The 26874-nt window shown below is 35.8% G+C and overlaps 2 protein-coding genes across 2 annotated transcripts; both read left to right on the top strand.

The window, feature by feature from the left end:
* Positions 1–13066: 13066 nt before the first annotated feature.
* LOC136812986 (uncharacterized) lies at positions 13067–14957 on the top strand. The gene is made up of 2 exons (XM_067069493.1): positions 13067–13653; positions 13871–14957. The coding sequence occupies exons 1-2, from the start codon at positions 13067–13069 to the stop codon at positions 14955–14957; spliced, it is 1674 nt and encodes a 557-aa protein (XP_066925594.1).
* Positions 14958–15006: 49 nt separating this feature from the next.
* Positions 15007–15930, top strand: LOC136812985 (uncharacterized). The gene has a single exon (XM_067069490.1). It carries the CDS (start codon positions 15007–15009, stop codon positions 15928–15930), a length of 924 nt encoding a protein of 307 aa, XP_066925591.1.
* Positions 15931–26874: the final 10944 nt, after the last annotated feature.

Below are 26874 nucleotides of genomic sequence, written 5' to 3'. Positions count from 1 at the left end.
ATGAAGGGTACAAACACATCAAAGGTCATGCCAAAAAACAAGGATGTGGTTGCAGAAAACATTATTTATGTGCTGGCTTGAAAATTAATGCCAATGGATTCTTTGTTTTTGTAGAACTGAATTCTGAAATTCATAAAAAATTACATATACAAACAATGTGATCCTCAAGATTATCGCAGTCAATTACAGTCTGAATGTTCCACATCATCTAGCATACTGACTGCTTAGAAACTTGACTCTGTTCTGGTTGACGTAGCTAGTTTTAAATTTGGATGTGTGTATTAATTATATTCATTTGCGTAATCATAGAACTTTGCATATAATTCAGGAGGCAGCGAGATTGAGCCTTTGGACTGATCAAATTACAACATGGGATTTACAGTCAAATGACAAACTCTTGGAATTCGAGATTACAAAATAAATTTCAAAACAGATACAATATTTTTTTGTATCAACAAGAATTTCTATTTGGTGGGAATTTGTAATATATTTGTAGGTATATATAATGTAATAAAATGTAATTCATGGAAAAGATTTTATAATTTCAAATATCAAAACAACAATAATTTGATAGAAGATCTTCCTCACTCTATACACACACTTTTCTTGTTATACACAGTACAGCTATAGATAAAACTCTCAAAAAATTATGGCTTTGTTTTGCTCTTTTGCTGTTTGCTTTTCATTAAATATTTATATGGTTTCTGTTTTATTTTTTTAATATTATACAAAGAAAGAATGATTTTGTTTAATTACTTCATACTAGCTATAAGAATTTTGTCATGATTACGAAAGCCTTAAGTAGCAAAATAATACTGTATTTTATCTATTACTTTTTTATAAGAAAATTTCGAGGTTTAAAGAAATTAAAAGATTAGGAGAAGCCAAACCCCAATGAAAATTAATGGTTTTTGTGAGAAAAAAAATTCACTTTACATACTAACTAGTCATAGCTTTCACTAAATGCCCCCACATAAAGATCATGTCAAGCACTATAAAGCTTTAATGCATTAAAGATTAAAACATTAAAAAATAATCAGGAATAATTGATTTATTTAATTATTGATTGATTGATTGATTCAATGAGGCATTTGCTTACTTACTTTTGGTTACTTTTGGTTGTCTTCGAGCTTCATGCTCTGGCAAGAAACTTTCTGCTTCACACCACAATGCTGCATCCATCAAACCTGAATAAGGAAGGATGTCAGCAGCTAAACAGTTTTCATGTCAAGAATGGAGTTAGAGTCGGCTCTCCTGCACCCTGTGTAACCATGAATCTGTGGCTCGTCTGGGATCGAACTGAGGTGTCTGTCTAGAGAGTTTTTGAACTTTTCGACTGTAACATTCTTCATATCTCTAATACTCTTGGGCATTGAATTGAATAATTTAGCACCTTGCACAACAAGCGTGCTATCATGTAGTTTTGAACTATGGGTGCGAACACACATCCTTCCCAATCTTGGGAGTTCCTTGAATTGAAATTTATTGTTGATGTTTGGAACCAGATTTTCAGCTATTTTCCATGTATACAGGATCCGATATCTCTCCCTTCTTCTTTGAAGTGAGTAAAGTTTTAGCTTTTTCAGACAATCCCAATAGTTTTTTGGAGTGCCAGTTATTCTTTTGAGAAATGATTTTTGGATTTCTTCTAATCTTTGGGTAGAACTGACAGCACTTGGACTCCATAGGACTGAGCAATATTCAATGACTGGAATAACCAATGATTTGTAAAGAGTAATCATTAGTTGGGGTAAACGCGAAGAGAAAGTCCGCAGAATCCAGGAAATCAAGTTTTTTGCTTTCTCAATGACTGAATTTATTTGATGTGTAAAGACAGCATCATCTGACATTAGTACTCCCAGGTCCTTAACAAATTTCTTCCTTTCGATATTTTCTCCTGAAGGGGATTTGTAGTGAGTTTGGTTGAAAAAAAAAATTATAATTATTCCATTAACAAAATACTTGAAGAATTCGCAGCTTGATAATTTAATAAAATTTAAGGAAAAGCTGAAAAAGCTTCTCAAAAATATATTTCAAAAATTATGGTATCATTAGCTTACTGGTTTTCACATCTCCTGTTTGTTTTTTTCTCCCAGTTTCTTTCTTAAAACAATATATGTCATGATTATTAGACCTTTTCTGATAATGCCGCAGACATCTTAGATTGTAGGCAAAATATATAGCGGTGAATAAATCAACAAGGCAGCCGATCAGAAATAGCTTGCTTTTTTCATTGGCTGCTATATTTCAACAATTCTCTATTCTCCTAATAAACAATAGTCAAGAGGATACTGCGTATGAAATTTATCAAAAAGTTCTGCGCCATCTTAAATAGGGTGAAATAAAAACCAATCCTAGTTAAGGCCCGGCCTCCACTTGCGTACACTGTGATTGCACTTCTCAAACAAAATCTTCTATCTTATTGGTCAAAAGAAAAATAAAGGAATGCCATTGTGGTCCATTCAGACGTACAGTCGAGAAAAGTTGAAATGCGCCTAAATTTGTTTTCAAGTGCATCGTACTTTTTCATGATACAATCTTTTCTCCAAGCTGAAAGGGTTGAAGCCATTAGGATGATCGCAGCGCAGACAATGAAGAGACGTACGTGCCTACAGGAAGCTAGACTTTTTGAGTTTATAGCTATATATACTTTCACTTTATGGTGTTTCTGTATGACTGTCTGTGTACCTACAATCAAGGTCATAATATTTTGATAATTTTGGTTATTTTAACGTTTTTCAAGATTTAAAGTTCCGGCGAGAAAGTCGATTTTGGGCTATCTCTTTAATTTCATCGAATATTTCAATTCGGGAGGGGTTGGCAGACTTACAGGCTATATTCTGAGCCTTATTGGACTATTTTTGAACTTTTGAATGCTAAGATCCTAAGGTCCTAAGTCTTAAGTCTCATGTTAAAACTCAGAGTTAAAACTCTACCCTTCCAACCTACTTTAGAGCACTTACAAATCGCTTGTGGTTCAAAAACTTCCCGGTGTATTTCCCTTTTTTCTCAAATATTATGACCTTGATTGTAGTTTAACCACTGTTAAATGCCTTCGGGTAGGTCCATCCTAACTTGGAAAGCCAGAATTGAAGCTATTTTACCAAACCACTGGAGCGTAAGTTGAGTTATTTAGCTTATTACAACTGCATGAAAAAGTTGAATGTGCGCATGTAAAGTTAAACGAATGTAAGCGAACTTTTTGCAGGTTTTTGAAATAGATTTACCACACTGAAAAAACATCGAAAAAACTCTAAGTGATGTTGAAGACCAAAAGAAAAAGTTTGTTTACATTGATTGACATTCAACATTCATTCAACCACTTTTGGATTCAACTTTACATATGCATACATTCAACTTTTTTGTACTTTGCCGGTATCTTGTTTTACTAAGTTAAGAAGGACTTTCTCGAGTTACGACCATATGATGGTATTTAAACCTTGAGAAACTCTATAAACAATAAAAGTAGTTATTAATAAAATAAAAGACAACAAAGATAAATTAGAGCTTGAACAAAAATATCAAATGTACATTTGAAAACTTGAGCCAATTTCTTTAAAGATTCCGGAAAAAGAATTGAAATCATTGCTGAAATGAACTTCTGACTAAATTAAAGTATTTAGTATTCAGTTTCAAAGACAAGAAACAAAATTTGACATACAAAACACTTTTCCAGTCAATGAATCAGCTCATCAGCTCGTCATCATCATCATAACCAGTCTGCCATTTTGTTTGTTTTGATTATTTGCACAAGTAATATTGTAATTCGTGTTATATCATACACTGTTATGATTTGTTATGATTTGCATTTATAGCACTCGCTTCAGCTTTTCAAAGCTAAATCAAAACTAAAGCTGTAATATGTAATAATGGTAATAGCATATAACGTAATATGAAAATATGTATACTACCGTCCCGGAAAAAAACCGAACATTACGGAAGAGACTAACTACGGGTATGCTTGCGCGACAACAAAAACAACAAAATTTCGAGATTCCAGTCCAATATCTAAACGTGAAACTATGAATGCCTCCTCGTCGCTACGCTCCTGCGGGGGCAATTACGACTAAAATTTTGATGTAAACCTGATAAAAAGGTTGCCGTTTTAGCCAATCTAGAAAAGCCTATTTTCAAAAAATTTTTGGCCCGTCGGCCCCAACCATGGTGGGGCCTCCTTAGATACTATAAAGAGCAAATTTAGTTTTTGCATGGTACCCTCCAAAGCCTACATCCGCCCCTGGATGGACCCGCTTGAGTCATTGTAATTGATAATCAAAAGAAAAGCAGCTCAAAAATCCCCCAAAAGACAATCAACCTCAAATCCCTACACCAGAAGGTATTGATCCAAGCATCACTCAAAGAGAAAAGATATGTCGTTTCTACATAAAAGAGAATTGCAACCATTTTTCATTTACAAGAAACTGTTATCAAACGGAACTCGTAATTGAAATTGCTACTTTATACCAACCCAATGCTACTATAGGCTACGTCATATCTTCCTTCGTTCCGAGCGTAAAACTCCTACTCTTCGAGAGTAAGGCCTAAAAGCCTGGATATGTCTATTGTGTAGACTAATGCTACTACTGAACCAATCCACAGCCATCCAAACTTTCATTCACTCTTTAACTCTCTGAATTTCTTCAGTAATGCTATTCTTGATATACGTAAGTCAAGATGACGTCATATTTTTTAACGGAAGTACCCAAAAAAGCCGGTTTTTGACCTCTGTGTTTCTATTTTTAGTAACAGAAAGAGGTCAAATCCCGGCTTTTTTAGGGTGTTTCCGCTAGAAAAATGACTTACGCATATCAAGAATATGTTGCACGGGGGGGGGGGTTGGGCAGTCACGCAAATTGACCGAAGGGTATGTGCGGTACCCTGAGTATCAGAGGTTAAGTTTTCAAAGAGAAAATATTTATTCGCGCTGTGATACTCACGGTATATGTGCGGCGGTTAAGGGTATGTTTTTCAAAATAGTAGAAATGCACTGTAAGGGTGAACTTTTGATAAATGCACTGTATAGGTAGAAATTTCAGCAAATCTAGGAAAAATTGGAAATTTGCTATCGGATTCAAAATATCGATGAATTTTAATTTTTGTAGAAAAATTTATCAATCCACAAAAACTTTTTGTTTTATCCTTATTGTATTTATGGTCTGGTCCTACAGTCAAAATTTTAGGTATGTAGCACTGCTACAGTCGGAATAATGTGAATTCCGATTTGCGGGATCTGAGAGGGGATTTCGAGGGATTTTGAGGGATCTGAGAAAACGAAAGTGCTCTGTTTCAAGAAACCTTATAATAGTTTTCGAAAATTTAAAGTTTTAGTCTATTTCGTACATCAATTCTGCCGTCCAAAGCAAAAACCAGGTAAGTCCAAAATTTCGAAAAATTATTTTTTGCTAAAAATTGACTCTATAGCACCCAAGTAACTTATTTTTGAAAAAAAAAATTCAAAATATTTTTCCTACCGGGAAAAACGGCCATGTGATTTTCAGGTATGTCCATCGAAAAAAGGAAATTCCCAAGCAATGGAAGGTAAGTCCACCTATTATCACAGTAATGGACATACCTTCTTTTTAAGGAAAATAAATTATTTCTCTGAGATGGACTTACCTCTTTTATGGACTTACCTTAGTCTAATTATGGACTTACCTTCTTTTAAAAAATGCTATTGCACTGTCAATTTTCCACATACGAACGTTTAGCATTTCGAATGTGTCAATCGAATGTTCGAATTTATTCTAGAATTCTAAAGTTTGTTTCGAAATTTCCCTCACTCTGAACTCGTCTTGTTAATTTAAACATGGACTTACCTTCTTTTTTTGAAAAAATACTATATAACCACGACATTCATTTCTTATGTCAAAAGCAGGTAAGTCCACAATCTCTCAATAAATCGATAATAAATAGCTGAGTAAAAGAAATTGACTAGCCTTTTACTTTCTACAATTAATTTCTTTCCAAAAATACAAAACTTGAGCTAGTTAATAGAGAAAAGGTACCTCGGCCAAGGTCAAAAGGTTTTTTGCGTTTTTCTTAATGTTGACTTTTATGGACTTACCTGCTTTTTGCTTTGGACGGCAGAATTGCACTATATACACAAATTTCCATATTCATTCGACTATTACAACTCGACCTATTAAAAAAAAACGAGTCAAAGTTTCCCCGATTTTTCCCCGAAAATCTAGATTTTTTTGCTCTAAAAGAGTTTAAAATTTGAAAGAATGCACTATAAGGGACCCCCCAGCGGCACCCCTAATCACGCCATCACGCAAAAATAATTTCTCCATCACGCATCACGAAAATCGCTAAAATTTGTCATCACGCAAAGAGCGAAAAATAGCCCAAATCACACATCACGCCTCAAATTTTTGCCCTATCCCAAGAAAAAAGTCCCAATCACGACATCACGCAAACCACTGGGGGCCTCATAAGGGTATGAATTTCACCGATTTTCTCCTGCACTGTAATGGTGCGATTCGCCGCACATACTGTCAGTTGGTAAACCCACTGCCCCTCCCCCCAGGATATGTTGGCATGACCTTACCCCTTAATGCCAACTTAGAAAACTATAACTGGGAGATGGCGCTCAGAAAGAAACACCGAACGACATGTTGAAAAGCTTCTACGAGGACTGAGATTCGAACTCATGACTTTTGCATTATCAGTCCGACTGCTCTAATGTCTGAACTTACAAGTCTATACTTGGAAGTACAACGATGGTTTAGCTGCAACAACCTAACACCATAAGATACATGCATCTCCTGGTATATTTTGTTGCGTTACAGCTCTTCTTAACCAGGTATCTTTTTATCGACCTAGCTGTAAAAAAAAAACTACTTTTCTTTCAGATCCTTGAAGATCTTTTTTACGATCCATTGAAAGAAGAAATTCGAGCAAAGAAGCGTGCCGAACAAAAGGTAAAGGAAATTGCACAAAAAAAAAGCTTTGGATATCGGGTACCCATTTCAATCCGTTCTCATTCTAATATTTTTTCGAAGAGTGATAAGAACACACATAAATTTCTGTAACTTCAAATATTGTGTTCTCAAACCATTGCATTCATTTGTTTTTAAAACACCATCATCCATTGTGTGCATATTTTTGGTCCAGCGCGCAGCAGGCAGAATGGACCTTTAAAAAGCAACTGATCGAAAAGATTTTGTCTTTGTCGGGGCCTGTGCGCGCAATAAATTAAGTCCAGGCTAAACCAACCGCCAATCTAGAATTTTTGCCCCGCCTACCCGTGCGATGTTTGACCTATGTTTTGGATTGAATTGGTAGTAGAGTCAAATTTCCCGGTTAGATTAAAGGGTTGTTTCAGGTAAGGGTCAGGTAGGGTTAGGGCTAGGGTTGGGGATGGGAGTTAACCCCTGGTTAGGGTTTTAGCCCCCGGGTAGAGTTTGGAGTAAATACCATGTTTATAACGAACTTTGAACTCCTAAATGCAGTTGTGACTCGATGGCCGAGTGGTTAAGGTGCTAGCATTCGAATCTTAGGTGTTTTGTATATAGTGGGTTCGAATCCCATCAGCGGCAAAAGAGCGGCAAAGAAATTTCGGGAAATGCATCAATAACTTTCAAAACTTATTAATATAAGGAAAGTGTCAAAGAATAGAAGCTCAGAGTGGAGGATGGGAAGGAAATATTTTTGCGTCACTTAAGGAACCCGATACTAACGACATTCGGTTATTGCCACGTCAGCTGGACCTTCACGCCGCTCCGGCTTCTTGTTTACTTATTAGGTTATCCATGGAGGTATAAAGAAACAGGAGAAGTATTAGTCGCGCGGCTGAGGTCGAAAAACGTTTCATTTCGTGATACATCTTTTAGATTCCAAAAAAAACAACGGAAACTCGCGAATTAGTATGTGTAGATTACAAAATCAAAAAGTTTCCACGATATTATCGTACAAGTAACGAGTAATTGGCGATGGAAAACAGGGAATTTCCCCACAATCTGCATTAATTTATGCAAAATTAAACACCTTTTTGACCACAAATAGGCCCATAACTTTTGATCTAGAGAAGTTGGGACTTTGGTGTAATACACTTTTTTGCTCAGTTTGAAGAGCTCTATCGTGTGATATAGGTCTTTTTTTAATTTGAAGACCCCCCAAAAATCATGAATTTCCAGGCCTTGCAATTTTGCCTGGAAACGCAAAAAATCGCCATTTACTCGTTACTTGCACGATAATATCGTGGAAACTTTTTGATTTTGGAATCTACATATACTAATTCGAGAGTTTCCATCGAAAAAAGTGGAATCTAAGAGGTGTATCACGAAAATCATTTTCTAGCCACTTTTTTCGACCTCAGCCGCGCGACTATATGCTATTGTAACCATGCTCGCCCTACGATTAAAAAAAATACGAGGTATGCATGCTCATAATCTCATATATCGTGCATTTTTTATGAGCTTTTTTGTTGATAGGTGAAATCTTATTGGCTAACTTAAGTGTTGGAAATAAGATGAGACGAGATTCATTGTTTCTGACATTGGTGTTAGAAAATATTTGGATTAAATAAGGGCCTGTAAACTTTGCAATCCTTCATCAAAATACAAGATTTTTCGATCAACATTTTCTTCAAGGTGAACTCTATTGCTTAATACTTTCCTCCAAAATTCTCCAGCGACTTTTTGTCTACAAATTGAGTCTGAAATTGTGTGTGCTTATAAAGAACTTTTTATTTTCTGGCTGGAGAAAATATCTTTTCAAAACAAAATTTAACGGATGACAAAATTGAACGCAAACTTATTTCGTGGAGCTAAATTTTATTTTATTCTCGTATATTAGAAGCCTAGAAATCTTCGATGCTGATAGTAAGAATGTTCAGAGCAAACTTGAGTTCTACTAGAAAGTCGTATTTCATCGGGCGAGCCTAGAATTTCTTTTGATTTATTACATAAAAGAAATCAAAAGACTTTAACGACCAATTACCGACAAATTCATCTCCTGTCTTTCTTTATACCTCTATCCCGGGGGGGGGGGGGTACTTAGGCAAAAATGGGTGCTGGGTATGTGCGTGCCTTAAGGGTAGGGTTTTTCACCCTCCCAAAGTCTCTCTAAGGGTTACCAAAACAACAAAAGTCAAAATCAGTCTCTCTAAGGGTCGATTTTTTCACAAACTCGGGTCAAAGAAAAGTGAAAAGTCAAAAAAGTGAGAACATTTTTAAAAAAAGTGAGAACATTTTTCAAAAATTAGAGAAATTTTCCGAAAATTGGAGAAATTCTTTTAAAAATCGAATTTCTTTGGCCCATTATAGAAATTTTTTGTGAAAAAGTCTCTCTAAGGGTTGGGTTTTTCTACACTGAGTCTCTCTAAGGGTCACCTTTTCACCAAAATTCAGTCTCTCTAAGGGTAAGGGTCCAGAGGTCTGGCACGCACATACCCGACACCCATCAATCCTAGTACCCCCCCCCCCCGGGACCTCTATGGGTTATCAGTGAGCTTTTCCACAACCCTCAAAAACAGAAAAAGGAAGTTAGTTTTGATTTGGAAGAACGCGACTCGTGCCATGTTGAAGTAAAACAAAGAGTTTCTTCAGGTCAACATAACAATAACACTTGGAAAAGTGATAACATTTTAACTGCCGAGCGCTCCCAAAAAGTAAAGCAAACATATGTTGTAGGTCAGCATCCTTGTGGACAGCTGAATGAAAACGCTTTATACTCTAAAGCTGGAAAGCAAAAATAGGTTGCAGATCTTCATCAACAAAACAAAGATGGTATGGTATTCTGCAGAAGGACAACAACCACTTGTAACAGGTCAAAGACAAAATCAATTTGAATATAACAAAGATGGTAGCTTGAGCGTCGAGCAAGAGATCTTTTTACAAGGAATGTCTTATCAGTACAACTATGATCTTTGGTGTTTCTAGAGGCAATCCAGGGCTTAAAAGAAGCAATCCAGCGTTTCTAGAGGCAATCCAGGGCTTAAAAGAAGCAATCCGGTGTTTCTAGAGGCAATCCGGGGCTTAAAAGAAGCAATCCGGTTCCGGTTTTGGTTGTTTTTGGTTTATTTTGCTGGATTTCTTTTGCAATTTGAATTTCTTTATACTTTCTTGTCATTACTTTTAGTATTTAGTGTATTTTCTGTAAATGCACCAATAACTTAGAAGAGTTTTTTTACACAGAAAAGACGATTGTTTTTGTTTGTTTTTGTTACTGATATTTTCTCAAGGGCAAAATCAAAGAACTTATAGAAACTATATTAGGTAAGTCTATCATATCTTTTTCAGTTACTTTTTTGTTGTTGGTATAATCTTGTACTGTCCTCAAATTGACTTTTGACCGCCAGACGACCGACAACAGTCAAAGTCTCTAGCAGCGGGCGGTACAAACATGTATAAACCAAGTTGACTGTGTCACAGTTAAGCCAACCAGATCAACATTGTACAGCGTTTTTGTCCATACCAAGTTGACTGTGTCACATATCAGCCAACCACCAGGTCAACATAGTACAGCGTTTTTGCTCATACCGAGTTGACTGTGTCACATATGAGCTAACTTAGTAATCTCAGGTCAACATGGTACAACGTTTTTGTTCATACCAATCTTACTGTATCACTTGGCGAACCAAATTAGCTCAGCTAAGTGCTCCAGGTAAGTGACCTACCGGACGTGCGGCCCTTAAGGTTAGGTTTTTTGGACTTTGGAAAGTGCACTGTAAGGGTTGATTTGTAAGCAAGTGGGGAAAAAGTGCACTATAAGGTTGTAAAATTTGAGAAAATACCAAATTTTGAGGTAAAACTTGAGAAATTTCATAAAATTTTGCCCTGAAAAGGGCAAAAAATTTCGAAAAATTGTTCTATAAGGATCGATTTTCAACCAAATTTTTCCTGCACTGTAAGGGTCCGATTTTAGAGACCTGATTTTTGGCCGAACGTACGGTCGTTTTCAAAATCGAGTGCCTATTCCCCGGGAAAATTAGTTATCATAAGTCAATATGAGCGAGCTGTGGATAAAAATCGGCACCCGTCAACTTGGTACGCAAACAGTCAACATAGTACAATCGGCCGTTTCAGTCAACATGATACGGGCAATCAACATCGTATGGAACAAGGTGTGTTCTTAAATTAAAAATCCATACGATAGTTTAACTAATATATATAAACACAGCACAGAATGAATCTGGTGATTGAAGCAGTTTATAATTTAAACTCAGCAATTTTTTACAATCTATCTAATTCAGTATATAAAAACCAAATCCATTTTTGAATCAAACATTGATAACTGAAAGTCATCATTCTGTGCCCAATGTATTTCAACCATCTCAACATCTCAACTCGTAAATCTGTAAACTATCATCACCTTGTTGGGTTGCTTCCGCAGGCTAAAACGGTGCACGGATACAAGCTATCTTCTTCAAACTGAAGCCTGAAGTTTCAATGTACAACATCAAAACTCAAATTTCAATGCAATACATTGAAATCCCATTGAAAATAAACATTGAACGATTTCAATGGTATACATTGATATCACATGTTATTAGCCTTCAATGTAGTATATTACCGAGTTTATGTATCGGAGGATATCGAGGGCGACGGTAAGTGAAATCGATACAAAACAAAGTCGATAGTTGATGTACGGCTCTATATCGCCTTTGCTCACCTAAACAGACGACGGTATCTTGGTGTTTTTACCCTCGTCGAGCAAAGTGGACGGCGATTTCGGCCCCATGTCAGCTTTGCTTATATACCGTCCCCCTCGATTTATCTCGAATACATAAACTCGCTATTGAAATCGTTTCCGAGGATATGTTGGCTATTTGTGAAGCTCAGCTGGAGGCAAAGTTAATTTTGTTGCCCGAAAATGCTTCCCTCATCGAAATACTGTTACCTGTTACTGTTAGGTAACACATCAAAACACTCATCTGTAAAATTGGTTGACCGAGATTGAATGGATTTGAAAAAAGTTCACTATCAGTCAGGGATATGTTCAAATTAGCTGATAGTCGGTTGTTTAGCCGGATCGATTATTTAGACGAGAGCTTATCGGTTAATTAACCGGTTGTTGATCCAAAGACAAAATTTAGCACACACATTCCTCACATATAAAGCAGTTGATATTTGTATAAAGGAAGACGTGACTAATAATTTTAAGTAGAAATTTAAAATTTTCTTGTTTTTAGACTAATTAGCCTATATAATATTGTCTAAACTAGCCATAACTTTCATTAAGGTGCCACCGCAGCAAAACGAACACATAGAGTTGAATTTGCGTTCAAAAGGAATGATCTTAGCCCTACAGTAATTTTTGTTAAGAGTGACCTCTCATCTGAGACAAAATTCTTTCAAATGCTAACAAATGTGTCAAGGGAGTGATTTACAGTCTACTTAGAGTGACATCCGTGCCTTTTCTTACACGTTTTTTAAAAGAACAATTTCATAAGAAAACGAGGCTGAAATTTGGCCAAAACCTAAGAACAAATTAAGAAGAATCTGAGCCTCAGATTTCAGAAATTACTGAGAAGTACAAGCTTCCATTTTAATTAATATTGACATTTAAGGCAGAAAAACTCATATAAATTTAAGAGCAGCCCAGCCAGAATCATATGACTTACTGGTTTTTCCTATAAAAAGCGTATATATCTTCGCACGTTCATTGACAAAACATTTGATATTATTACTATAGCAGAATCGAAACTCGATGAATCTTTTCCTTGCACTGATTTTAAAATACAGGGCCATCATTTCCCCCTCTTCGTCTAAACTGTACATCGAACAGTGGGGGACTTCTGACTTATGTGAAAAGTTCCTACACGTCACTTGACTAAATTCAATTTAGACCCTGCTGTGATATTTTTATTGTATTATATTGTTTTAGGTCATCGAGACTAATCGAGACCTATTTAGTGCTTTTGTTAATTTTGTTTATCACAGTCCTCTAAAGAAAGTCATTGAGACAACACGTAAAATATTTCATGGTCCACACGTGCCGCATATTAAAAAGAGAAGAAAAAAGTTAAAGTGTGTGAGTGAAAGAAAAAAAATTGTAAGAAAGAAGAGAAACATAAAAATTAAAAAGTCGAAACAAGAAAATACATAATAAAAGTTGAAAAATGGTTGATGTTGAGAAACTTGGCAAGAAGCGCAACGCTCTCACATCATATGTAAACAAGTTGATTTTGGAGTGCGAAGAATGGAACAAGGATGCTAAAAGTAACAAAAACGCTCTTGAAACCACTTGTAAAGTTTTAAATAAAAAGTTACAAATTATCATTGAGATTACGGATAACATCGTGGATGAATTAGACGATGAAGAGCAAATGGGAATACAATATGAGAAGTGTTCCAAAGTTGAGCGTCGAGTTGAGTCGTTGATTTTAGCCGTCAAAAGTGAATTGTCAAAAGAGAACCCAAAAATTGCTGTTAGTGATAGTAGTGTCACAAGTACCCGAGAGAAACAGCGGAAAGCTGATATTCGTCTACCCAAATTGAGTTTGAAACCCTACGACGGAGATCCGTTGAAATGGAAAACATTTTTCGATACATTTGATTGTGCCGTTCATCAGAGAGATGATATGACCAACGTCGAAAAAATGACATACCTCACCAGTTTACTTGAAGGAGAAGCGGAATCCTGCATCCAAGGTATAACATTATCTAACGAAAATTACGATATTGCGCTCAAAATGTTAAAAGAAAGGTTCGGTGACGAATAGATTATTATTAGTGCGCATATGAATAAATTGTTAAACTTAGAAACAGCATCAAACTTTATCGATATCAAAGAACTGAGAATGCTTTACAACAACATCGAAATTCAAATCAGAAATCTTCGTGGAATCGGACTGGAGGAGAAACGCCATAAGATTTATTTACGCCATTTTATTGCCACAAGAAATAAAATTGTTGTTGACTAGAAAGTTCGGAAAGGATGTATGGGCAATCGATAAGTTACTCGAAGCCTTACAACAAGAAGTCGAAGCTCGAGAAAAGGTCCTTCTTACAGAGAATGAAGGTGTCGAAAATTACGAAAACCTAATGAGTACCGGTCGTCCTACAGACAGCAAAAGAAGACAACCGTTCCGTACCTTTCCATGCGTTTACTGTGGAAATGCTTCACACAAAGCCTATCAATGTTCCAAGATATCGAAACCAGAAAGTCGAAAGGATTTTCTCATCAAACAGAAACGATGTTTCAAGTGCTTGAAAATAGGACATGATAGTAAAAGTTGTAGATCGATGCGCAGTTGTTATCATTGTCGAAAAAATCATCATAGCAGTATTTGTAAAACCTTCAAGAAAGAGGAAGATACGCCAGAAGATACTCAGTCGAATTTAGCAAGCAGTTCGTCTACCGTTTTGCTACAAACAGCCAAAGCCAAAATCGAAAATGTCGAGAAAAATCGTTCGTCCGAAAGCAGAATTTTCTTTGACCCTGGTAGTCAGTTGAGTTATGTTACACCCACATTGAGTCGAAAGCTGAATCTAAAGCAAATTGGAAAAAAGGAACTTTGTATCCAATCGTTCGGAAACAACAAAACCGTCAAAACCTTACCCTTGGTCGAATTTAACGTGAAAACTTCGAAAGGACAGGTTCCTGTGCAAGCCTACGTATCCGAAATCAGTCAACCCGTTTCGAGACAGAACACAGTCGAATGTCAAAAACGTTTTGAACATTTGAAAGGTTTAAAACTGGCAGATCCAAATCATGAAAAAGCCATCGATATTGATATTTTGATTGGCTCAAACTTTTATTGGGATTTTATACACACTGAAGGTGCTGTTACTGGCAAGTCTGGCCAGCCCATTGCTTTGAGTTCGTCGTTGGGATACGTTTTGAGTGGTCCTGCTGATTTAAAAGAAAAGATTTCGTCCGGAATTTTTTTCTCACATGTTTTGAAAGCCGTCATTAGTGAAAATGATCGATTGTCTGAAACCGTTGATAAGTTCTGGGACTTGGAGAGTCTTGGAATAAAATGTGAAAACTTTGACCGAAAAACGTGAATTTGTGAAGGAGTTTGAGAACTCATTAAAATTTAACGAGAAAGAGAAAATGTATGAAGCAACATATCCAGTCAAAGAGGAGAATTGGTCGCTAGGAGATAATTATGAACTGTGTAGAAAAAGACTTCAATGTTTATCAAAAAGCTTCGAAAACAATCAACAATTATTGAAAGATTATCAAAAGATTTTCAATGAACAGTTAACAAAAGGTGTTATTGAAAAAGCACCAAATGATCAAGAGGTTGGAAAAACACATTACATTCCGCACCACGCTGTTATCAAACCAGAAAAATCAATAACAAAGGTATGCATTGTTTATGACGCGAGTGCAAAGGCGAATAACGATGAGTTATTTTCTTTGAATGAATGTTTAGAGGCGGGTCCTCCATTGAATACAGATCTCTTTGAAATTTTGTTACGTTTTCGAACAGACAAAGTCGCCATTGTCGGTGATATTGAAAAGGATTTTCTACACATAAAACTAAACAACGAACAGAGAGACCTTACTAGATTTTTATGGTTCAAAAATTCAGACAAAATTGATTTTAAAAACTTTGAAGCAAACGAAATTGTTGAGTACCGGATGTGCAGAGTTTTGTTTGGGATAAACGCATCGCCCTTCGTTTTGAATGCCACCCTACAACATCATATCAGAACAGCAAACGACGCAGAGTTCGAGAACAACCTTATCAAATCGCTACATGTAGATGATTTGACAACAAGCAAACGAACTGTTGCTGAAGCTGAAGAGTTTGTCGAGAAAACGAAAGAGCATTTATCGAAAGCATCGTTTAACCTGAGAAAATTCCAATCCAACTCGAAAATTAAAATTAAAGTGAAATTATTGACGTTCAAAGATTTCGGTCTTTTGAACAATTGTTACGTGTTACTGGGTATTATGTCTTCAAATTTGTGGAGAACATACGTTGTTGGAAAAATAAAAACAACAAACAAACAAATAAGAAACAAATAAACAAACAGAATATTTTGAATGCTGATGATTTGCCATCAGCCAACAAGAAATGGTTATTGGATGCCCAAAGAGGTATTCCAGACGAAATGAAGAAAAATCTTTTCCTTGGAGGGGAAGTGTACAGATGGAAGGGAAGATTGAACAATGCTCCAATTCCCTTTGACGCAAAGCATCCAATATGGTTACCTACGAACAGTCCACTTGTTGATTTGTTGATCAAGCAAGCCCACGACAAGGTAATGCATAATGGCCAACGTGAAACTTTGAACGAACTACGATCCCAATTTCAAATTCCAAGATTGCGTCAACGCGTCCGTCATTTTATCTACAAATGTACGATTTGCAAGAAACATGGTGGTAAAGCTTATCGTTATCCAGAATCTTACGATTTACCAAAGTCTAGACTACAAGTTGGTGCCGCTTTCCAGAACATTGGAATCGATTATTGCGGTCCATATTTGGTGTATAATGTATTTGACAAAACGAAAGAAAAGTTCAAGGTATGGATTTCATTAATCACATGTCAAGCCAGTCGGGCTGTATATTTAGACATTGCTACAGACTACAGTGGGGAGTCGTGCATTGAAGTATTAAGGAGATTTATGAATCGCAGAGGAATCCCAGAAGAAATCTTTTCAGACAAAGGTTCAACGTTCACTGCAGAAAACGTACAAAACTTTGTTACAAATTGTCAAATTCGATGGAAGTTTAGCCTCGAGAAAGCACCTTGGTTTAATGGGTTTACAGAGAGACTTGTGAAATCCGTGAAAACGTGTTTGAATAAAGCTTTGAACAACAAAACGCTGAAGTACGATGAATTCCTTTCGTTATTGATTAAAATTGAACGAACAATCAACAACCGTCCTTTAACCTTCATCTATGACGAATTGACAGAAGAACCTCTCACCCCGAATCATTTATTATACGGTAAACGTCTCGGACGTAACACAAATACAACAAACGACAACAGTGACAGTTTTGAGTTGTCAGATAACACGAAGCAAGCAATTGAACACTTTTGGAAACGTTGGAAAACAGAATACTTACTCGAGTTGAGAGAAACACACAAGAAACTTGCACGAAAGAACTCAAGCGAAATGATCAACGAGAATGATATCGTTTTAATCAATGAGGAAAATGTTAAACGTAATGATTGGAGGAAAGGTAGAGTGAGTAAATTGTTACGAGGAAGAGATGGTAAAGTTCGCGGAGCCGAACTCGTCGTTGTAAACAAATACGGTAACGGAATTCTCCGAAGACCTATCAATAAACTATTTCCGTTTGAGTATCATCACTCACGAGTAAGTGATGACAAGAACAATCAAGAAGTGAAAATCAAATTCATCGACGAACGTGACCTCCCCTCGTGCGTGGGAGTGTGATATTTTTATTGTATTATATTGTTTTAGGTCATCGAGACTAATCGAGACCTATTTAGTGCTTTTGTTAATTTTGTTTATCACAGTCCTCTAAAGAAAGTCATTGAGACAACACGTAAAATATTTCACCTGCTTTACATATTCTCCCAGTAGAACTAAGGCTTAGGAAGGATAAACTGCTAGTATTTAATATTAACAGACCCGATAGAATTAATATTGATTTATTTTTTGATACTTTATCTAACGCTATACACTTCTATGAAGTAGACTATAATAACATCATAGTCATTGAGGATTTTAAAACCTCGAACCTACCGATCCTAAAATGGCACGTTTCCTTGAACTGAATGACATGTCGAATGTCATCAAAACAAAAACCTGTTTTAAATCTGAAAAAGGAACGTGTATAGATCTAATCCTAAAAAATTCTAAAAATCTTTCTAAAAGTTCAGGCACGGTAGAAACGGGGCTTAGTGATTTCCATCGGCTAATTTATGCAGTGCTTAAGACCAAGTACACGAAATTATCTCCGAAAATTATCAAATATAGAGATTATAAAAATTTTAATAAAAATAATTTTTTATATGAACTAGAACATTACATTTCCAGTAACATTTTTGAAAATTAGGATCAGTTTGAAAATGTCTTTAATAATATTGTAAACAGGCATGCTCCACTGAAAACTAAATTTCTCAGGGCAAATAACAAACCTCATGTCACTCTTCCTCAGGAACGCTATCATGATAAGGTCCCATCTCAAAGCGGTGGCTATAAAATCTAAACAACCTGAGGATAAAGCTATCTACAATCGCTAGAGAGAAATTTGGTTGTTCGATTGAACAAAAAAGCAAATAAACTTTTCTTCAGCAAAAACAATCAAAATTCCAAACATTTTTGGGATACCATAAAAACTAAATTTTCAAATAAAAACTGCAAAGCTGAAGGAAAGATTCAACTGCTAGAAAATGATGTCTTACATACATCAGATGAACATGTTGCCAATATTTTTAACACTTATTTTAATAGGATCACTGAAACTCTTGAAATTCAATCTTGGTCAAATCAATCTACATCCCTGAATTCGGATGATATTTCTGAGTTAACTTTTCAAAATCATCCAAGTATTAAGGGCTCTTACCATAGTCCAAAAATTGATTTTGGTATTTGAACATAAAAGTTATATTTCAGGTTCCTTAACACTTTTAACAAAGAATTCCCTTTATAAATTGCTTTTTAATCGATAAGAATTTAATTGCAAAAATGACGTTATGAACTTTAAAAAGATGTTAATAATATGTTGCATCACCCTCTTTTATAAAAAGTGCTTAGTTTTAATGGGTAATTAACTTTTTTGTTTCAAAATTTCTTTACACTGTCTGCAAAGAATTGAACTATTTTAAATTTTGCGGAAAATCTTTCTAAAAAGATGTGTCAAAAGTTATGACTGTTTTTTTAAGCAAAATCCAGATGAAAAACTGATGAAAAACCACTATTTTGCAGATTTCGAGACAAAGAAGCATTTACAAAAATTTTCCGCAAAAATTTTTATTGTTCGGTAAAAGATACACCATCTAAGTACTGCGAAAAAATTTTCAAAATGTTTTTTCTTCGCCGAAACTAAGCTCTTCAAAGTTGAAATACTCTTCCTCGCAAAAGTCTTCATTTTCTTCTTCATCAAATTATTTCAATGTAATTTTTAAATTTTCAGATTCAGGAATAGTTTGTCTAACAGAAAATGTATAATATGCCATAGTTTTGTTGGTTACATCAGAGGAATGTAAAGAGATGGAAAAACAGCTTTTCTGATTACTCAAAGTTCAACGATCACTTCTATTGAAAATTCTATTGTAAAAACGTTGATTAGGTCATTAAATGAAAGTCCAGAAAAGACGGCTCGCCATACAAATCGGACGGTTTCTACATGATTTGACGATAAAAATGAAAATTTGTTTTTCTTTTTTTGCCGATTACTAGTTCAATTTTTAAGAATAATGAGCAATATTTTTACCAATGTATAGCAAAAGAAATTCTTAACGCAATGATACTAAATTGGTTCTTGTAAAACTATCAGAAGTCGAGTAAATTCTAGACGTAGTTATAATTTTCTCAAGCTCTAGCTTTCCATATTATGGTGCGATCATGATGCGGTTATATCAGAAGAATCGCTAGGAAATTCTGAGCAAGAAGATATAGGTACCTTTTCGTAAAGGAGAGGTGTACCCAAAATATAAGCCCTAAAAGTTTGCGCATAATCAGGCTTGAAACAAAAGAATTTTATCACAACACGCTAATTATGCAGATTTTTTATAGCGACAACAAAAGAAACCTATTTACTTGACATAAACTCCCTTAAGGGCAAGACACCTGGTATATGACGAGCCGTTTTTCCATTGTTTTCAAGAAGCTGTTTTTCCATCTCTTTACATTCCTCTGGTTACATCAATCAGAAAACACATTCTAAACACGGCAATTATGAAAAATTCACTATGGTCAGAGCCCTTAAAGGAATAAATCGAAACCGAAATTCAGACCAATGTTTTGATTTCACCAAGGTTGAAGAGACTGAAGTTCTCAAGGTCATTTTGAGCTTAAACAATTCTAAATCTGTAAGCGGGACAATACCGACTCGTATGCTTAAGATTGCTGCAAATACCGGTGTACCATTTTTGACCACGTGCTTTAACAATTGCGTGGAATCTGGAACTTTTCCCGATCGACTTAAGCTTGCTGACATTATTCCTAGTTTTAAAAAGTTGTATCAAAAATATTTGAACGCTTGATTGTAAATCAACTCAACGTTCATTTCGAGCCTCAATTTTCTAAACTTCTTTGTGGTTTCAGAAAAGGCCATAGCACTCAACATGCCATTTTAAATATGATCAAACAATCAGTGGCGGCCTGGCAGGGGGTGCAGGGTGTGCAGTGCACCACCCAGAAAGATCTGAGAGGGGCGCCAAAAGAGCTTTTCAAGGGGGCGCCAAAATTTTGTTCATGTTTAATTGGGCAATTTGGCGCCCTTCGGCACGTTTATAGCGCCTTCTATGAGTACAATGTTAATTTTTTTCGCCTGCGGCGCTTTATTGAATATTTCCCCGCTATAAGGGGAAATATTAGTTAAAAAGGCATTTCTCCGATCCTTGGCTACTTACGCCCTTTTTGCGCCCTTAATAACGCCCACGCCTCTCCCGATCGATTTGTGCAGCGAGGCATTTGTGCAGCGAGGCGGAACTCTTGTCTATAGTGTAAAACCTTTAGTCAGGATTAATCAATGTGCGATTTTTATTGAGAAAATTTAACTCACCATGTGGTGCATGTTCTGGACTGTTTTGGTTGTCAACTCGACTGAATTGGAAACTTTCAGGTTGACATAATTTGACAAAGAGGTCGATAGAATAAAGCATCTCCTCTTTTGTGGATTAGATTGGTGTCAAGAGATTCATATATCAACAAACTTCCACATAAATATAAACATGAAGGTAATCCAAGGTAATTTCAACCAAGCACACGAAATGTGTGAAACGTTCGTTTTTAATCTTAGATTTCTGGCCCCCTACCCCTGTTCGTTTTCGTTCGCTTTTTGGCTAACCCCCCTCAGCGACGAACGTACTTTTTGAATGGCCCATTAAAGAAGTCATGGCCAAAAAAATGACAAAACGGTCACAATGCAATTCCTTGACCTTTGCCTTTATGATTCCAATAAAAACTGCTGATTTGGCCTATCCCATTTGTGCTGGTTTCCTTGATTTTTAACAAACTTAGCTTTACTGTTCTTTTGTTATACATTTTTTAATATACATTATATACATATATAATATACATTTTGTGCTTAATCTGAGGTTTACACTCAGTGTAATTTTTAAAACACATGACTACAATATGCAGCGTTCCTCACTTTGACATTTTCTTGTTATGAACACTCATAACGCTCTTTTTTTATAAGAACCATGAAATTTGAGTTAAGCCTAGGCTTGTTCTTATTTTTTCTATTGTCTAGAATAATAGACATATTGTTTCAGTCTAAGCCTGATTGTTCTTATAAAAAAAGAGTGTACGCTGTTAACCCTTTCAGTACCGAGCCCTTTTTTCTATTTTTTTATTTTTTCACTTTTTTATAAGCGTATCGTAATGCCCGAAGTTTTTATCATCTTATCCTGGAGATGAGCTTACTTTTTTAAATACAGTAGAGTCTCCATAACTCGAACCTCTATTACTCGAACGTCTCCTTAACTCGAACAAATTCGTTGGCAGCATGAAAATCTCCTAATAAACTCTTATAAAAAACCTCCATATAACGAATGTTCCCCTTTTTTGGCTCCATAACTCGAATTTTGTTTTCCTTTCCTGAATTTGAAAAATATAAGCAATCTGATAGGCTAAGAGACAAACCATATTTCTTTTTTGAAAATTTGATTTTTGGGCCTGGGGTCGAGTTTTCATTTTTTTCAAAATCTTAAACTGCTACAATCAGACCTTTAAATAATAAATAATTCGAAAGTTACTGAAGTCAAGCCCAGTGCGGTGCGCAAGCCTGGATGGCCTCAAGTTGAAACGTTTTTTTTTTTTTTTTCGATCAGGCAGTCCATCTGCAAGTGTAAGGGGAAATATTTAGTCGCATTTGTGCGAATCTTGTTTATAAAACATCCAAATTTTTTGAAGCCTTGGGATCTTTTTTTTTTTCAATTTTCCTAAGAAATCGAGTGTATTAGAGCCTGCAAAGTCTTTGCTTATACAGCACAATAACTGATATGAAATATTTGTCTCGTATGAAACGGAAACACTTATGTAAAAACACAAGTAGCCTGGCGGCATTACGGCCCAGCATAAGACGTCTTTCATTGTATGTACAATATTAATCGGACATCAAGTGGTCTATTCCCGTGACACTTCAAGGCCTCTCGAACATAGTTTTTCATATTTATATTGTTAAAATGTATATTTCTGGTACGCAGCCTCCCTTCTATAGAGGTTTTGTAGATGGCACTGTATAATCTGTAGTATTTCAGATATTGTTTTTTAATAGAAATAACAGCACATGGGTCAAATTCCGTGTTTTCAGGTGTTTCCAATAGGTACGTTTTTTATAAGAAATGTAAGGCAATGTTTATTGTAATAGAGCTGTAGGAGTTTCTTTTAAAGAAATAGTTATTTTTTGTAGAACATAGATCTTTCATTTTACAGTTATTAGTATTACTTGTAATTATTCCATCGTATGTATTAGTAATGCTTTTTTTATCTCCTTGAAAAAAAATAGCGTTCTACAAAAAAATTAAATGCTCTGTTCCTCCGTTAAGTTTGCTACCTGAAAACATTCTCGCTTAAAAGCCTTTTTATAAAAATGATTTTAGCATGCACATTCTTCTACCTGGTTCGGAGCTAAAACGCACCTTCATTTCAGATTTCAGAGTTTATTTCGACTTTTTGAAAAACACTATTCGAAAACCCTGATCTACTTTCTTTTACTTTAGAAAGATTCTACTAAAAAAGGGAAGGTTTTAAGAAGTCTAGAAAGCCCTTTACTGGGAAGTGACGAGCCAACCTTAAAACCTCGATATATGGATATATTGAACAAAGGTCAAATTGCCTAGTTCCATTAAAGTTGCCGATCGAACTACGATAAGCTTCGATCGATATCATGATTTTCCGCCTAAAGATTACTTTGCGAAGGGAAGAACAAAAAAATGACACAGGAAACTCCCAGGAAACTTCAATGTATATTTTAAAACGGTATTGTTAACCGAGTAAGCTGATTGAGTTTAGTCAGTTTAGTAAGCTGAGTAAGTTTAATAAGATTTGGCTGTTTGGCTGATTGGCTGTTTGGCTGTGTAGTATGGTATACACTCCACCGACAGATCGGTGGTTTCGGCGTTGATTCCTAAAACGAAAAAGAAAATATGAAACGTCAATTTCTTATTGAATTGCTATTCTCTCCTAAAAAGGGGGAGTTATTATCTTCGAGTTAAGAAAATCGAGTTACATATTTTCGAGTTGTGTAACTCGATGACTTATTTTAAACACTAACTTATCGAGTTATGTTCTTTAATGGGATAAACTTTCGCGGGGATTAAATTTTGCGGTTGGGACTATCCGCGAATTTCAAAAATTTCACTGGGACTCAATTTTGCAGGTGGCAATATTTTCACGATTTTGTGGCTTTTACTGCCAAATCCATGCATGTTGGTTGTTGAAATACACATTATTAGCGCTTCTTTGATGCAAGTAACCATTCAAATAGTATTTATCTGACATATTTTGAGTTTTGTTTAGAAATATTTTGCGGAAGAGGCCCTTCCAAATTTCCATAGGGACTTAATTTCGCGGATTTTCGCGGATGACACCCAAATCCGCGAAATCCGCGAAATTTAATCCCCGCGAAAGTTTATCCCATTAAAGTAACTCGGTGACTTTATTTCATTAGTAATGTAAAACCTAATCCATCGAGTTAAATAACTCGATACCTTATTTCATAAACAGATTCATTGAGTTAGGAAATAGTCATAACTCGAAGCATGACGTCATGCTTCATAATTCGAAGACCAGCTCGATATTTTATAACTCGATAAGATTATAAGCCCCTAAAAAGGCAGGCGAATAATTTTTCAGGGACTTCTGAATACTGCTAATGAGTCTATTTTTCTATTCATGTCCTTGTCTTTTGTGCCTAATTTTAGAGAGAAAGAGAGAGAGATAGGAGGGGTGTAAATTTTTTCATCACAAAGTTTATTTTATAATGGAGCCTCCCCCATCCACATTTAATCAAAATTCGAAAGAGAAAACAAAAATTTCAAATTATTTTAAGCAGCCCTAAAATGCAATTTTAAGTTTTAAGTATTACAGTAAATAGAAAGAAAGACCCCGTCCATTTTTTGTTTTTGATCAGAGGGAAGAAATTTTTGTGGTTTTGGGTGTCAACCACGAAATTGAATGCCACAAAAATTTCTTCCATTTAAAATGTACTCGACTTCCCCTTCAATTAAATACAACTTGCGGTTAATAAAACATAGTTAACTCACCTGTAAAGGATTGGAATAAAGATAGGATTTCTTTCTTGTCATTAATTATTCGAGTGAGCACTAGAAAAAATGGAATATATTTTAAAAGATTATGTTTCAGTAGAAAAATTTAATGCGTTTTGTTAAACGAATTGATGACAGTAGAATATGAGTAAAAAACATTTGTTTTTCATTTTTCTTTATGTTCTAATAAGCGCGGCTTTATTTTTCTTGATTTTCTAATAAGCGCCGCTTTGCATTGGATTCTAGGTGTAGCACTTATTTTGAAAAAAAAATCTATAGGTGCAGCGCTTAGGGAGCGCTTAATAGGGTCATTCTGGAATTTTTTAATACATATTACTACATCCATTGTTTTAAACCAGAAATAGATTAAACATTATGCCATCTAGTCTCAGACTGTGTCATTTTGATCACACACTAAAGTAAGACAAACTATTTTCAGAGCAAACGTAAAAATTGTTATCTTTATCTTTGAGCATTGCTGACTGGTAGTAAAAGCATACTGAAGTTTTCAAAAATTCCATGCAATAGAAGTTAAGAAAAAGGCCAAAAACCACTCTTCCCTAAGGAAAAGCAAGCAAAATTGGGTTTGTTTACCTCTCTTTTAAAAAGCGATGGAGTGCAAAGACTGCAGAAAAAAAATCCAGAAAACCAGAATTACGGGAAAGGTGTGGAGGGGTCCGACCGACATTATTGCTACGTTCTCCAAGCAACAACATTAAAAGGAAGCTGCACAGTCTATTTAATAGACACTATTTGCTAGCCATTCCAAATATATTGTTTTGGTGTATGACGGCAATCGAAAATATGTTCCGTTCGCGTCAAAACCACAGCCATTACTTTTTTTACGAGCGCACAAGAGTGTCATTTTGTTATTGTTTTATTTCATGATTACATACAGAGTGAAACGAAGGACTGGTTTCTGTAAGCTCTCAAACTTGCTTAAATAGTAAGGGGGCCGTCCATATAGTACGTACGCAAAGATTTTCCAAAAATTTGATACCCCCTCCCCCCTTGTACGCAGAAAACAATAGAAATAATGTCATTTAAACAATAGATGTACGCTTTTGCTAAACCCCCTCTCCCCCTTCACTGCGTACGTACTATATGGATGGCGCACCAAGCAGTGCCCGCGGGCGAAAGATTTGTATGGATGTGGAAACCGTCCATGTTCATTAGGGGACCCGTCCATATTCATTTGACAACTCGAAACGTCAAATTGACTAATCCTCTGAACCCCCCACCCCCACAGATAACGTCAAGCGATGTACTGATGTATACCAAAAGTTGTAGCCTTTTTTCATCAAAGTTTTCCCGTTCCGTCGCAAAGTCCGTACTTGGTTGTACCCGTGTGTGTATGTGTTCTTTTAACTAATGACCTTTATTTAAAAAGAAATTAAAAGCTCCACTTGGCGCTAGGTCGGTGCCGTGCTTTAGGCGTACCACCTTCTTTGCCCACTTGTGCGATGTGGTTCGCTCGATCGCGCAAACAATGAAAATATGATGTAATGATATCATAGCCCAAACCAATGGGATTATGCGAGCAGCAAATTTTCATGTACTTCATACACGAATATGTTTTTGAAAGCTTATAAAGTATAGTGTGGTTGGTGGTTACAAATATCCGCGATTTTCACAAAAAGGTATACCTTTGATTTCTTATAACGTCAAACCTAACTTTTGAAAACCCCCCACCCCCTCATAACGTCAATGTGACGTTTTGTTTGTCAAATGAATATGGACGGCTCCCCTTAGACCCGAATTACATTTTCGTGTCGCGATTGCAGGCTAATAACTGTTCGACAATGGCCAAGCACGCTTTTACAAATTTTTCTTGTAACTAAAACGGTATTTGTATTCCAGTTTATCTGGCAATTTGGTGTGCACGGTTTCAATTTCAATTTGAGGCCGCCATTTCTTTATTATTCATTTTGCGCGACCAGCCAAGTCTTGAAGATGGTGGTGTGATTGTTGTAACTGGACTGTAAATGATGTAGAGGATGACGGTAGTAAATTAGGTGATTTCAAAGTATAGTTTTTAGTATTCATTCGCTCTTTCAATGAAAAATTGCAACAATTTTCCGACTTGTCAGACTTGGAATCTTTGTCTGCCAACTTCTTTGTCGGTCGGCTGACACAAACAGAACATATTTTTTATAGTCGCCTATATTAAAAAAATATCTCAATGATTTAATTAATTACCTTTTGAAAGAAATGTATATGATGATAGCAGGGAGCAGATTCGCGATTGAGCAAGAAACTTCAGTCAGCATCAAATGATATGAATGTTTGTATTTGCACTATTTGTAATAAATACCCACAGGATCAGCTGGAAAAACTACTTTCAGCATCAATAATGATATGGATGGATGTTTGTATTTGCACTATTTGTAATAAATACAGCAGCTGGACAGGATCAACAGGGTCTCAATTTTTAACAGCATAGTTACAACTGGTAAAAAAACGTGTGTCTGAAGCAGTCAAACGTCAAAGATAAAAACAAGACAGAATCCATGAGCTCCATAAGGTTTGAGCAGAATTAGATCACACTTACT

Source organism: Clytia hemisphaerica, unplaced genomic scaffold (assembly GCF_902728285.1).
Source record: "Clytia hemisphaerica strain Z4C2 unplaced genomic scaffold, Clytia hemisphaerica genome assembly, whole genome shotgun sequence".
In the NCBI taxonomy this organism is placed as follows: Eukaryota; Metazoa; Cnidaria; class Hydrozoa; order Leptothecata; family Clytiidae; genus Clytia; species Clytia hemisphaerica.
This window is presented reverse-complemented; position numbering and strand designations above follow the sequence as displayed.

Coding starts and splice junctions, on each gene's coding strand:
- LOC136812985 (XM_067069490.1), top strand. CDS start 15,007: ATGTATGAAGCAACATATCCAGTCAAAGAGGAGAATTGGTCGCTAGGA.
- LOC136812986 (XM_067069493.1), top strand. CDS start 13,067: ATGGTTGATGTTGAGAAACTTGGCAAGAAGCGCAACGCTCTCACATCA. Junction 13,654..13,870: donor CTCAAAATGTTAAAAGAAAG/GTTCGGTGACGA, acceptor GTTGTTGACTAG/AAAGTTCGGAAAGGATGTAT.